This window comes from Vanellus vanellus, assembly GCF_965231255.1.
Source record: "Vanellus vanellus genome assembly, chromosome: 1".
Classification (NCBI taxonomy): Eukaryota; Metazoa; Chordata; class Aves; order Charadriiformes; family Charadriidae; genus Vanellus; species Vanellus vanellus.
The window spans coordinates 53556047-53568943 of record NC_138905.1 but is presented as its reverse complement, the minus strand read 5'-3'; the positions used below and the strand labels follow the sequence as shown (position 1 = coordinate 53568943).

Sequence of the window (12897 nt, the reverse complement as noted above, 5' to 3'; positions counted from 1 at the left end):
CTATTTATATCAGACTCTCTCAATCAGAAAGGCCATAGTTATAGAGTCTCTCCACCTAATGATTTTACGCCAGTTCTCAATTCCATGTCCTGTTGACAACATTGGAGAAGGCATCATTTCACATCCTGAAAATGCCAAACTATGTAAATTACATTTTCTACCTAAAAAATAGATACCGTTTCGTTGCTGTGGACAAGTATATTGGAACAACAGGTCTCCATGATGATAATTTTTTTCCTTTTTAAGAGAAAATCTGACTCCAGAAAGAAATTTATATTGATCTTTTAAAAGATTAAAATTGTTTAATTAGCTAGTAAAAATATGAAAACACCTGTAAAACTGTTACTGACAGGGACTAAACCCAATCATTTGTGAAATCAATGACGATCTTTCAATTGACTTGAATGTACCATAGGTCTGGAGTAATTAACACTCTCTCTGAAAACATAACATTAAAATCCTGCCTGCCACCACGTTATTTTGCCATCTTGTGAGCACAGTTCATGGGAGAATGCCACTGATCTCAGTGGGGGAACAGTAAGGGGTCTTATTTGTCTCTTGAACCTATGGTTCCACCTACATAAATTACTAAACTAAAACAGGAACATGGGGCTGTAATTTGGCTTTTCATGTGTGCACAGTATCAAATGGTGCATTAAACAAGGATGTGCCTATTGAGTTGGCCATCACTATTTTCAGCATTTTATTTAGCCTGTAAGAAAGAACCTGAAAGCCATAAAGAATGATTAATTTTTGTACCCGGAAAAAGTCATACTATTCAAAATGCCACACGTTTGAAACCTGTAACAGAACTGGGACTACCAGAACAAGGGATAGCTGGGTCTGACACCAAATATATTGCTATACGGCTCATCCTTTGACACATTAAAGCGGCACGATCCCGGCGTGTGACGGGTGCGAGCAGTCCCGCTCGCCCGATTCGCTGAGCCACTAACTCAGTGTCGCTCCTGACCTCAGCGGGCCCCGGATTTTCCTTTTTGTCTACACCGCTTTTTGTCAACGAAGCGGGCTCGTATCTGCGCTGGCGCGTCCTGCCACGTCCCCAGATGGGGTTCAATCCCTGCTCGGGGGATCCCCTCACGCACACAGAGGCATAACGCCACTCTCCCCTCCACCCCACCCGCACCTGCTGCTAATTCGCCTCAGGGCGGGTGTGCCTCAGCACCCATCCCCGACCTGCCGGCACCCCTCAGCGACCCGCCCCCCGCGGGGTACCGCAGCCTCGCCCCTTGCCGCACCCAGCGGCGGGCACCGCCTCCTCAGCGGCGGCAGGACACCCCCCCCCCCCTCCGCCGGCTTCACCCCAGCACCCAGGTCCCTCCCTTCCCCTTCCGCAGCGCGAGGAGGCGCCACCTCCCCAGCGCTGCCCCGCGCAGCACCTGCGGCGCTCGGCCCCGCTGCCGCCGCTGAGGGCCCGGGGCGGCCCCCACCTGGCGGGGCGGCCGCCGCCGCTCCGCTGCCGCGCGCGCACGCGAACGGCGCTGGCCCGCAGCAACGGCTGGCGCGCGGCACCGCAGTGGAGCGCGAGGCGCTGCCGTTGGCGAGCGGGCGGGGCGGGGCCGCGCGGGCTGGGAGGGCGGAGGCACGGAGCCCTCCGCGGCGGTGGTGAAGGGCTGGGGCAGGCGGAGGGGGCAGCCAGCCCGGGCAGCCACTGAGAGCGCGCCAGCCGCGTCTCCCCAGCAACGGGCCTGGCAAGTCAGGGCTGCGCCTCCTCCCTCCTCCCTCCTTCCTTCCTTCCTTCCTTCCTTCCTTCCCTCCCTCCCTCTGTCCGTCCATCCGTCCGTCCGTGAGGGTCGTTATTCCCCTCAGCCCGGCCGGCCACGGGCTGCTAAGGCTGTCCGCTGCCCTCCCCCCCCGGCCCCGTCCTCCGGGGTGTGTGCATGGAGGGGGGGGGAGGTTCTTTATTGGCCTCGTCCTCCCCCCCCCTTCTCTTCCACACTCCACCCAGAAATGATCCAGTGAAACTAGGAGGAGGTGATTCTCCTCCTTCCTCCTGCTGCTGCTCTTGCTGGTCTGGAAGGGACTGCAGGAATCTCTGCTCCGCTCCGCTCCGCTCCGCGGCAGGGTCTGGGGAGGGGAGACCGTGCCGCGGAGAGCGGGGGCGCGGGGTGTGGGTCTCCTCGCGCGCGGCGGGGTGCGTGGGGGGGCTGCTGGGTTCCTGACCATGGGGAAGGACCAGGAACTGCTGGAAGCTGCTCGCACTGGGAATGTGGCTCTGGTGGAGAAACTCCTCTCTGGGAGGAAAGGAGGGATCCTGGGCAGTGGATCTGGAGCTATTCCCTTATCCAGCTTACTGAGGTAGGGACATCGTTCCCCATCAGATGCTGGGGATATTAACCTCTTCTTCCCTATCATCATCATCGCTCCTCTCATCTCCATTTCCATTCCTGCATCCTTCATAGTAACAATAAATCGTTCCCTCTCTAGCCAAGTACAAGTGTGCCTGTGTTTAAAGTCACAGGCAGTCATTTTATTAATATAGTGATACTGAATTTCTTGCCTTCAATGCGTCTGTAAGGTACTTGTTCATTCTGTTACGAGCTGTGGTGCAGAACTTACATTTTTATCGCTGGGCTAATACGCACAGTATACTAATTACCCTTCCTTTGATATTTCATCTTCAAATTGCTACTTCTAATCACAGATGGAAGCGTTAATCACAGACAAGGCGTTGCATTGTGGAATTCTGTGTAAAAAGCCATAGCTTCACCCCATACCCTCACCCATAGTTACTACCCTCACTTGCAGAAGAAATTAGGCACGCTGTAGTAATGAGCCTACAAAACAAAGAAAGGGAATCTTTTTTGTAAGAGATCATCGAGGCTCAGGAGGTGTAAAACTTACGGAGCAGGTTAGGGAAGAGCAGGCATGACTTTCAAGGTACCTGGATTTAGTGGAGTGAAACTGGGTTATTGGCCATGTTGGGTGAAAAGACTTAACTTTAGTCATTAGTCATCTCAGGCAATCCACAGCATGGCTTTGATGTTAAGTTTCATCATGCTCTTAAGTAAGAGCATTATCACAAGGGTGTATGACATTTGACAGCATTCAAACAAGAGGAGGTCTGCAGCACGCAGTCCAGTGCTAGTGTTCAATACTACACTTGGCATAGCAAAAGAAGACAAAATGAACCAAAATACCGTTGACCTAGAACTTGAATAAATTGGGGGTTTGGTTTGGGGTTCTTTTTTTTGGAAAGAATGAAAAGGCCTAGAGAAATGAAACTTGCTTAAATTAAAATATATTTGTGATTCTATTGCCAGTACCTCCTTGTCAATATATTTACATTATTTCAGTGTTTCCTATCAGAGGAAATTTAGTATAACTGTCCAAATTATAGCTGTTTAAACTCTATTATAAATTCTTGCTATTTTAAAGCTTGTTTTAGTGATGTAAACAACAACAGTTCGGATATTCATAGTTTACCAAAGTTCTGTGGTGCCCCAGTTCAATTAGTTATTGCACCATTGTTTAATTGCTAGCCCATTGACCAAAATCAGAACACACCATGTGATTGCATTTGTACTGTACTTGAAAAGGCGCTTAGCAAGGAGTATGCCAGGCAATTGGTTGAATTTAAAATATGAGTCTTCTTAAAATGTGATACCCATTTTTTACAAATACAGAAGTAAGTTCACTTCAGTACAATGACTAGCCATTTATAATCCAGTTCTACTGTGTGATTTGTGGGGTGTCTTTCTTCAGGGCTAGGGCTTGTGCTATATTCTTACACTGTTACTTTCATGTTGTATATAAGTTCTGTGTATCCAGAGGGAGCGTATTTGCTTGTGTTTTTCTTTTTTATTAAACAGCAATGTTTTACCTTGTGTATATGGAACACATTAACCATGTGTTTTGTGTATACAGATGGATCATGACAGTCATTATTTGTTACTCAGAATCTAAGTATTTTAGGTTGTAAACTCAACTGTAGTTTGTTTTGTTTTGTTTTTCTGGAAGTGCACTTAGCTTAAAGAGAAGTAAAGGAAAATAAAACATGTACTGTTTTATTTATGATATTTCTTACTAATGTTATAAAGAATGTCTATGGCTTCTGTAAACGTAACTTCAAAAATTAAAAGTAGCATAGAGCTGCCAGAATATTTCTCATTTTAAAGAAGTTATTTGAATACATCTAAAAAGAATTCAGTAATGGATTGATGCATAAACATTCACAGTCTAACACACTATTGAACATAATGCGTTTTATAGGGAATCTTAATAATTTCATTGACTTCACCAGGAATGCTCAAAGTAGAAGCTAGTATGAATTATAGAAAGTGTTTTCAAGAAATAATTATATATGCTAGGTACTTAAACATACCCTTTTTTGAGATGTTGCATGATCTAACTGATGCCAGCAATTATGGATTAAGTCCAGAATGACATGTAGGATTAAGGTTGGATCTATCTTGGTACAGAAACATGGAGACAAAAGAAGGTACTGAAAGGGAGTCATACTAACATCTTGATCCTGCTTAGGAAATCAACACTTACTGAAAATAGCAAAGTTGTAGAAGAGCCATAATTGTACAGTATAAAAGTTTGAATTTGAGCTTGGGGGGGGTGATGATCTGAAGATTTTTTTAATAGAAAACCAATTGAAGTAGCTAACTAGTAGAGTTATACTAGTATTTTTTGCATACAGTTTATTAGACTAAAAACTGCTTTTGAAAGTTATAACAAAGAGAAAGCAATAGAAAAAATATAAGGACATATTTTTCTTCTTTTTATAGACTCTTTAGGAGACATTGTATTTGACAGTAACTCCTGGTGTTTCATTGATCATGATTATTGCTCGGTTCCTAAAATGGTGCACCAAAACTGTACGTGTCCTGTTGTGGTGAGAAAGGTCCGTGTTGCTTTTTCTTTCTCCTTTTGGCAATGCTCTTCCTAGCATTAGGTTGGAAAAGCCCAAGTCTTTCAGCATACAAATGGACTAATACTGTGCCTGATACGTTGGTCTAAGTGGCAGTACACTTTCCCTTTGGATTTCTTCTAAGTGCTGGAGACAACTTAGTTTATGCGGCTGAACTCTCCATGCCTTGATGCCTTTTGTGTGGAAATTTGCTTTGCAGTTATTATGTACCTTGTGAATGAAATTTAACATTCATGAATTGAAAAATACACATCGATTGGTATCTGAACAAAGGAAAAAACTATCTGAGCTCTGATCTCCTATTTACATTTTTATAACTTTTTTTTCCTGACTCAGTGTATTTTATGGTACTTGGGGGAAAAATAGGGCAAGCTTTTTATGGTTGTTTTATAGTTGAACCTATTCATTGATGTTAATTGCAGAGTAAATTATCTAATTTTTAAAGGGCTGACTTCTAAGTCATTATATTAAATTATGACAACAGTTCAGGAAAACAACACTGTTCCAGAAGGCTATTTAAGCACACATACAAATGCATGAATGAATTCTGTGAGGATTTAAACATATGCTTAAAGTAGAGTATGTGTGAAGTGCATAAAAATGGTATATGCTTAATTAAGAGGTCATATGAAGCCAGATATCTGTAATAAATACTATGTAAGACCTCATGCCCAAATTGATTTATCTAAAACAATGACAACAAATCAGTGATGTTTGACTGTGTGGACCATATAACTTGCTTCAGTTCAGGAGAAGCAATTAAAGGCTCTGGGTCAGTTTGTGGTCCCCTACCTCAATCTCCATACTTTGCTCTGGAATATAAAGATTGTGGGTGAATATACGGAGGGTGAATTTCTCAGATGCAAAAGTTAGCATAAGGCATTGCAACATACTACAGCAAGTATAATCCTCAGTAAACAAATGGCAGACAGTACTTTAGTTGCTTAAACCTGCGTATTTGTTGGCATTTTAGATGCTCATGAGTTTCTGAGGCATCTGCCTGGGCTGATGGACTGTAACAAAGAACCATGCCCTGTGGACATACAGCTAAATTCCGGGAGGGATACACTAGGACATCTAAAGATGTTTTACATGTGTGTATAGGCTACAGTCTCCAACCCAAAACAGTAAAGCAGGGTTGCGATCTGTTCTTTTATTATGAAACGAGGATATTTTGAGACTCCTCAGAGAACATTCAGTTTCGAAGACCAAACTGTAAGGGAAGTTTTTTTTCTCTGTTTCTTCTGGGATTCCACTTCCTGGAATTGTCACACATTAGTATATTAATTATGTTTCATAGTAAAAAAACAAATGTGTTTTTTAGGCTTGTAATAGATTGCACAGAGAATTTTCAGATTTTTAAATTATTTCACTGTTTTCTATATTATTCCAGTATAAATATGAAAACTTGAGAGTAAAATCCCACAGTCCCTCTAACAGAAGGTATAATTCCATTCCTGTATCCCAAATCCTTAAATGTACATTAAATGATTTAACACATAAGAAAAGTGTTTCTAACAAACCCGGTATTTTCAATTTGCTTAATTTGATCATCTGCATATACAGAACATCGACCAACCAGTTTTTCATTATTGGATAGAGACAGGCTTCATTTTCTTCCAAGTGTTTTAGGGAAAAAACTTTGGTTTTCCTGTGTCTCAGAGACCTGATATAATTTTGCCACATGCAGTCACGTACATCACTTCTGCCCTACTAATATGTTACAACCTAAAGAAAAACGGATCATTCTTGATTAGATGCTAATTTTTAGTCTTTCTAAACTTTACATGTTGAGAGAGCTTTGGGTTTTTAACAGGAATATGGGACAGAATATGAATTAATGTGAACTGGCTCAGAGTAGTAGGGAAGGGTGAGTTGGCCTCTTCTTGCTCTTTGTTGGCTACTGCCATTACACAGCATGGGAGGGCGGAGCAGCCTGCGTGGAGCTGGTTTTTTTCCCCCTTCTACACTTGGCAGGCTGTGGCAGGGAATGGCTCCATTCTTTGCTTATCCTTAGTGCAGCTACACCATGTACAGGCCTGGCCCAAGATATTTCTTCTCTAAAGTATAAGAAACACAGCAAGCAGATTGTCGGTCTGCGAGATGCAATCTGTTTCCTCGTCTGTTTCTCAGAGCAGTGTCTTGCTCGCAGCAAGGCTACAGTTTAGCCCGATGGCCTCAGTGCACACTGAGAACCACACAAATCTACTTCTGTCCTTCTTCAGAGGCTTGTGATTCATTCAGCTTCCTGTGCAAAATCAGATCACGCTTAGGTATGGCTTGTAGAGCAGAAAGTATGTAAAATATTGAAATACTTTATGAAGCTTTAGTTAAAAATTTAACAAAGTTGTTTCCACATTATAATTTAAATAAAAAATGGCTCAACTTATCAACAAATACGTTTTTCATTGCAAATAGCATTGTTTAAAGTGAGAGAAACTTTCTTCAGTTGATTTTATAAAGCGATTGTATTATATAAGGCTTGCAGTAGCAGGGTTCTGGGCTTATATACTTCTGAGGTCACTTGTTTCTATGTTAGAAGGTATTTATTTCAGAAAATGAGTGCTGATAATGAAATGACAAGTATATGTTACATATAGGTCAATGGGGCATCCAATTAGTCTATGCTTGTTTCTAATTTTAGTTACACCACTTTTAAATAATACATGGAGTTTTTTGTACTGATGTCCCAAGCAGAGACCAGCATTCCCAGATTCCCCAATCACCTTCTTTATCCTGTTAGAGTAGGAAACTTAAGTCTTTTGGGGACATATTTAATTTTTCTTTCTTTTGTCTTTCAGAATGAAATGCAAATTAATGATCACTGCAACTCTTAGTTTATGCTGTTTGGTATTAGTGATAGTTGATTGCTACCTTGATTCTGCATGTTTGCCCTTTCAAATATACGAGCTTCTCTTAAAACTTAACCTTTATTTTGTTATTTTCTACCTTTCTTAGACTTATTTTTATTCTTATTTCTGATAAATGCTTTCAATCAAAGTTTAGACAAAGTTTTAGTCTTGGAATTCCTTAGATTTCTTTGCAAGTTTGAAACACTTGCAATATACAAAGGTAGTGATTCAGGCCATCTAGTAGAAATCTCATTGTTAAGGGCAAGGCAATTCACAAAGTTTGTGTAATAAATCTTCCCTAGGAGTTCAGCACGATCCTGGATTCACAGGTCTGTAGTTAATCTCTATGGATGAACTTCTCTCTTCTCCTTACTCCAGATTTTGTTTTCTGAGTATTGTTCAAATGTACATTCTATTAATTTTCTAAAATGTTAGACCAAATGTAAAAAAATGACCAGCAAGAACTGTAGATCTAATGTAAAATCTACTGAGGTCATATTATCTGCCTGTAGATGGGATCAAGACAGGGGATGTAGCAGTGCTGGGAGGACTGATGCAGTTTATGAAAGAGTCAGGAAGACTAATAAGACAAATTTTACAAACATGTCAAGGAGAAAGTAAGGAAAACCCCCAGAAAGTTGGAGTTTTTGTGACTTAAAAGAATTATTTTAGAATTATTCTAGAATTCTTAGCCACTAGATGGCTAGAGTCTAACTCGGCAGAGGACCATATAAATGCATTTTGATCATCATCTTGTTTTCCTTCTTGTCTGACATTGATGATTTTAGTAGTTTGGTAATTCAATAGAATTAATGCTGCTTTATACATTTTTAAAATTGATATATGACATTGCTGCTTTTAAGTGGTAGTGTTATAGCAGAACTAATAGGGAAAATAAATGAAGTAAAATGAAGAATGATGTAGTCTGAAAGTCTGCTATCTTGTGACTTGTCAAGGTTGGAAATGTTATGATGAGCAAATACAGATGCTTTTAAGACAAGCATTTTCACAGTCACTGCACTAGTGATCAAGAAGAACATAACTATCTTTCTAAAAATCTACAGGTAGATTCTTTTATTTGCCTCAGTTTCAGTTTGTATGGGTATTCGTGGATAAGCTATGAAGGAACTCCTTATAGCTCTGGGCCATTTTTTTTATTGCCCTGACATAGGCATTAATTGAAGCATCCTATAAACTACTTTAATTTATGCTATTGGTATACAATCCCTAAGGGATACTACAGTGTAGAGTGCAGTTACAGTCCCTTTCCTTCAGCAAGCTTAGCCTGCTCGCCTGGGAAAGTGACATATATAAGAGTTCCACAGCTGGAATTCCCTTCTGCCATGGAATTTTTCTGCTGGCCACTTCCAATCAGAGTACACTTTTTATTACTTCAGGGCAAAATATTTTGACAACTTTTGATGTTAAATGAGTAAAGCATAATAAGCAGTGTTAATTCCTGCCTACTGATATGACATTTTCATGTGCATGAATCCTTTTGGGAAGTAGGGAACACATTTTGTTTGAACTTTATAACCTTTATGTGAAGACTTTTATGACTTTTTAATTACTTTTTCCTGATAGTATTTTCAGGATGTTCATTTTGCATTTAAGAAGTGATATAACAACTCTTCTGTACCTGATTTAACGTCTATGAATTTCTAATAATGTACATGTATCTAATATAAGAAAGGTTCTGTGAGATTTAATTCCACGAGGTTGTGCTTTTATTAAATCATTTTACGCTGTTTCACATTTACTGCACATACATTTTCTAAAGAAAGAAGAAATGCTAAAAATGACATCTTGAGTGCAATTTGGTTCCAATTTAAAACACCCAGTGGCAGATATGTTTTTATAAGTGTTGATGTCTGTACTAGGTGTCTAAGTTCCCATTATAACCAATGGAGATCTAATCAATGCAGTCAGGGAGCATAGAGTCATTCAGCTCACCCCAAAGTAGGTATTGAATGATTTTATTTCAAACTGAACCCCATCCCTAATTTAAATATTTTTGTAGGTAAAAATATTTCAGTGAAGAACAAGAAAAGAAAAATTCTAATTGAAGGTGTATATATAGTGTATATATATATAAATACCCACTGCTTGGTGAGGCAGGAGACCTAGTGACAAAGCACATGAAAAAGGCAAGGCACTCATTGCCTTTGCTGCCTTGTTTGTTTTGGCCGTAAAGTTTGACTTCCTGGGTTCCTGAGCCTACTAGCAAAAACTGTGTGGCAATGAAACATTATCCACAGGAGAGAAAGATCAGGGGAACACTTAAATTCAAGGGACCACTGTTGTCTTTGGAAGGTCATGTCAAGCACGGGAAGTTTTGGATGACTGGAAAAGGAAAATGTCACACCCATATTCAGAAAGGGCAAAAGGAAGGTTCTGGGGTCATCGGGCTCATCAGTCTAACCTAAGTCCTAGGGAAAGTTACAGAGCATATCCTCATGGAAGTAATTTCCAGGCACAAAAAGGACAAGAAGGTGATTGAGAACAGCCAGCATGGATTTACCAAACTCAAATCATGCCTGACCAACCTTAATTGCTTTCTGCAACGAGATGACTGCCTCTGTGGACAAGGGAAAAAACATGAATCCTGCTTAACTTTACTTTAGAACAGTCTCTTTCAGTCAAAATGGTGAGACATGAACTGAATAAGAGGATGATGTGTGGAAACTTGGCTAGACTGCATGGCTCTGAGGGTTGTGATCAACAGTACAAAATCCAAGTATTGGTGTCTACCAGGGGGTTTCCTTAGGATTCAAGGGCCAATACTGGTTGCAATATATCAAGTATAGCAGGTTTGTACATGATACAAAATTGGGGAGAAACAATTCATAACAATTGCTATTGGGAGGAACCTAGACAGACTGGAGAAATGGGCTGATTGGAGCTTCGTGAAATTTAGCCAAGGCCATTGTGAAGTTCTGAAGCTGGGAGTGAATAACCTCTTGCACCGCTACAGGCTCTTCTGCTGGAGTTGGACAATTTTTCGTTTTTTTTTGGTTTTTTTTTTCTTCTTTTTCTGTCATGTTAGTCATTACAAAAACTTCAATATCATGTTTAGTCTTTGATTTTACACATTAGTGACTTCGTTCTTCTGTAAGAATCGTGTGATTGGTGTGTGGATTTTTTTCCTATCACTTCATAGCCTAGACAAGTGCTGAAATAGGTTAAGTTTTAAAGTATTCATATTGTCACAGTATGAGAAGCGTCCAGGAAATAGATGCCTTTTAGAGAAGGTAAAAAAAAAAGAAGAGTTCTATAAATTCGATTTGGGAATATCTTCTGGAATAGGTATTTTCCCTCCGCACATTGCATGAATTTCAAACCTTTGTGATGTAAGTTTCTAGTGTGTTTGTTATTGGTGGTTCTGAGAATTAACTATGAATTTAATGCCTTCCATGTTTACTTGCTGACTTGTCAGGATCATTATTTTTTATTTTTAAATGCCACTAGGCACGAGTATTGAATTTGTGTGTCTAGGTTATTTTTGCAGATTAAAACTCCCAACACATTAATATTAGTAGTTTGACCCCAGAATCTCAATTAAGTCATTGGTGAGGTTTCCTAAAAAACGTAATTTACACTTATTTTTAGTTTTCAATTTTCTCGAGTAATTATTTATCCACTTCCATATCCTCCTTGTCAACTGTATAGCTAATTTGTCAGATTATGCTCAGAAGTATTTTGCAATCACTGTGCTTCCTGTTTTGTGCACATTTATTGCAGAGCAGTATCTTGCATAACCAAGTGGTCTAATGATCTGCCAGGGATCTTCTCGCATAATGTGCACAAGTAACATTTCAGAGAACCAAGTATACTAAATGTAGAAATAAAGCATATGGTATATAGTATATGTATATGTTACAAATCTGTTGTTCTCCTGTCACAATAGTTAAATATATCCCCTCTATTTTTACTTTCATGTAGACTATGTAAGTCTTGATTTCAGAAGGATAAAAGTCATGATATAAGCACAAAATGAAGCCTCTAAAAGGATGGAATAGGCATGTGTCCTGGGAGATGTGGCTAGAAGACAGGTGGAGGTAGAGAGACTTAAATAGGGGTATTTGGAGTGTTTTGGCAAGCAGGCTCTATATAAAAATCTGAAAAGGCTGGAATGCTAGAAATGGTTGGTAAAGGAAATGGGTATAAAAATGAGACTGGGAATAGGAACTGACAGTGGTTGACTGTGGCAGTTAGCACGGGTGAGGAGCGCCAAGTTTAGGAGACAACGTACAAGGAACAGGGCAAAAAGTGTTACATTCAGCAGAAATATAGTTTTCATTCAAATCCTGATATTTCCATATTTCCTTGGTATAACAAATATTTGTGAAATGCATTTGCAAACTGTCTCGTTTTCTTTTAGTGCTGAAATATACAGAGGTTAATAAAGTGCTATCAGTCATTCTGTTAGTTTAAATGGAACAGGTTGTTGTGATGGATATAGAGATCCTAAATCATATGGTAAAGTTTTGCCAAGATGACACCACATGGTGAAATTTCAGCAGTTTTAGTTTGCTTTTTTATTAATGGTAAAATAAGGTTGTTGGTTGGCGGTGCAGTTTTTATTTAGGACCTTCAATGTAGGCATTATATTTCTTTTTTAATGACACAAGCCTGTAGTCTTTTCTTTCACAAGGTCCTTATCTCAGTTGCACCCCAGGACAGACAGTGCTCATTGAATAAGCAGTTATTCAATATTTTTTATCCTTACTATTCAACATTTAGCCCTGAGCCTTATTTACAGCACACAATTCAAACCCTTCTCTAGAAAAAGAATGATTAATTTTTCTCCTGAGCTTTTCAGTGGTGTTTATCACTATAGTATCAGACTGCTTCACAACATTAATGAGTTTACTGTCACAGTATTTCTGTGACTGAGTAAGGGTGTTAATGTCCTCAGTTCACAAATACTAACTGAAGCAGTTAGTTATGGTGAGAAGTATCCACTGACTTGGTGTTTCTAACTGGTTACTACAAGGAGCTCATTTTTCACACTATTAATATAGTTAGTGTAAGAACATAGGAATGGCTCTTGGTCAGAATGAAGGTCCATCTAGCCAAGTACTCTTCTCCAGTAGTGACTGTGAGTTAAGAGGCTGGTCTTAGAAGAGTATAATAGCAAAGCAA

General features: G+C 39.9%; 1 protein-coding gene across 4 annotated transcripts in view; it reads left to right on the top strand.

The window, feature by feature from the left end:
- Positions 1-2185: 2185 nt before the first annotated feature.
- Positions 2186-12897, top strand: part of ANKS1B (ankyrin repeat and sterile alpha motif domain containing 1B) — a gene marked incomplete at its 5' end in the record, with an annotated part of 460979 nt that continues 450267 nt past the window's right edge. For all 4 annotated transcript variants that reach the window (XM_082485311.1, XM_082485313.1, XM_082485312.1 and 1 more), the window contains one exon: positions 2186-2319. In XM_082485311.1, coding sequence (XP_082341437.1) covers positions 2186-2319 — 134 coding nt within the window. The remainder of the gene's footprint in view (positions 2320-12897) is intronic.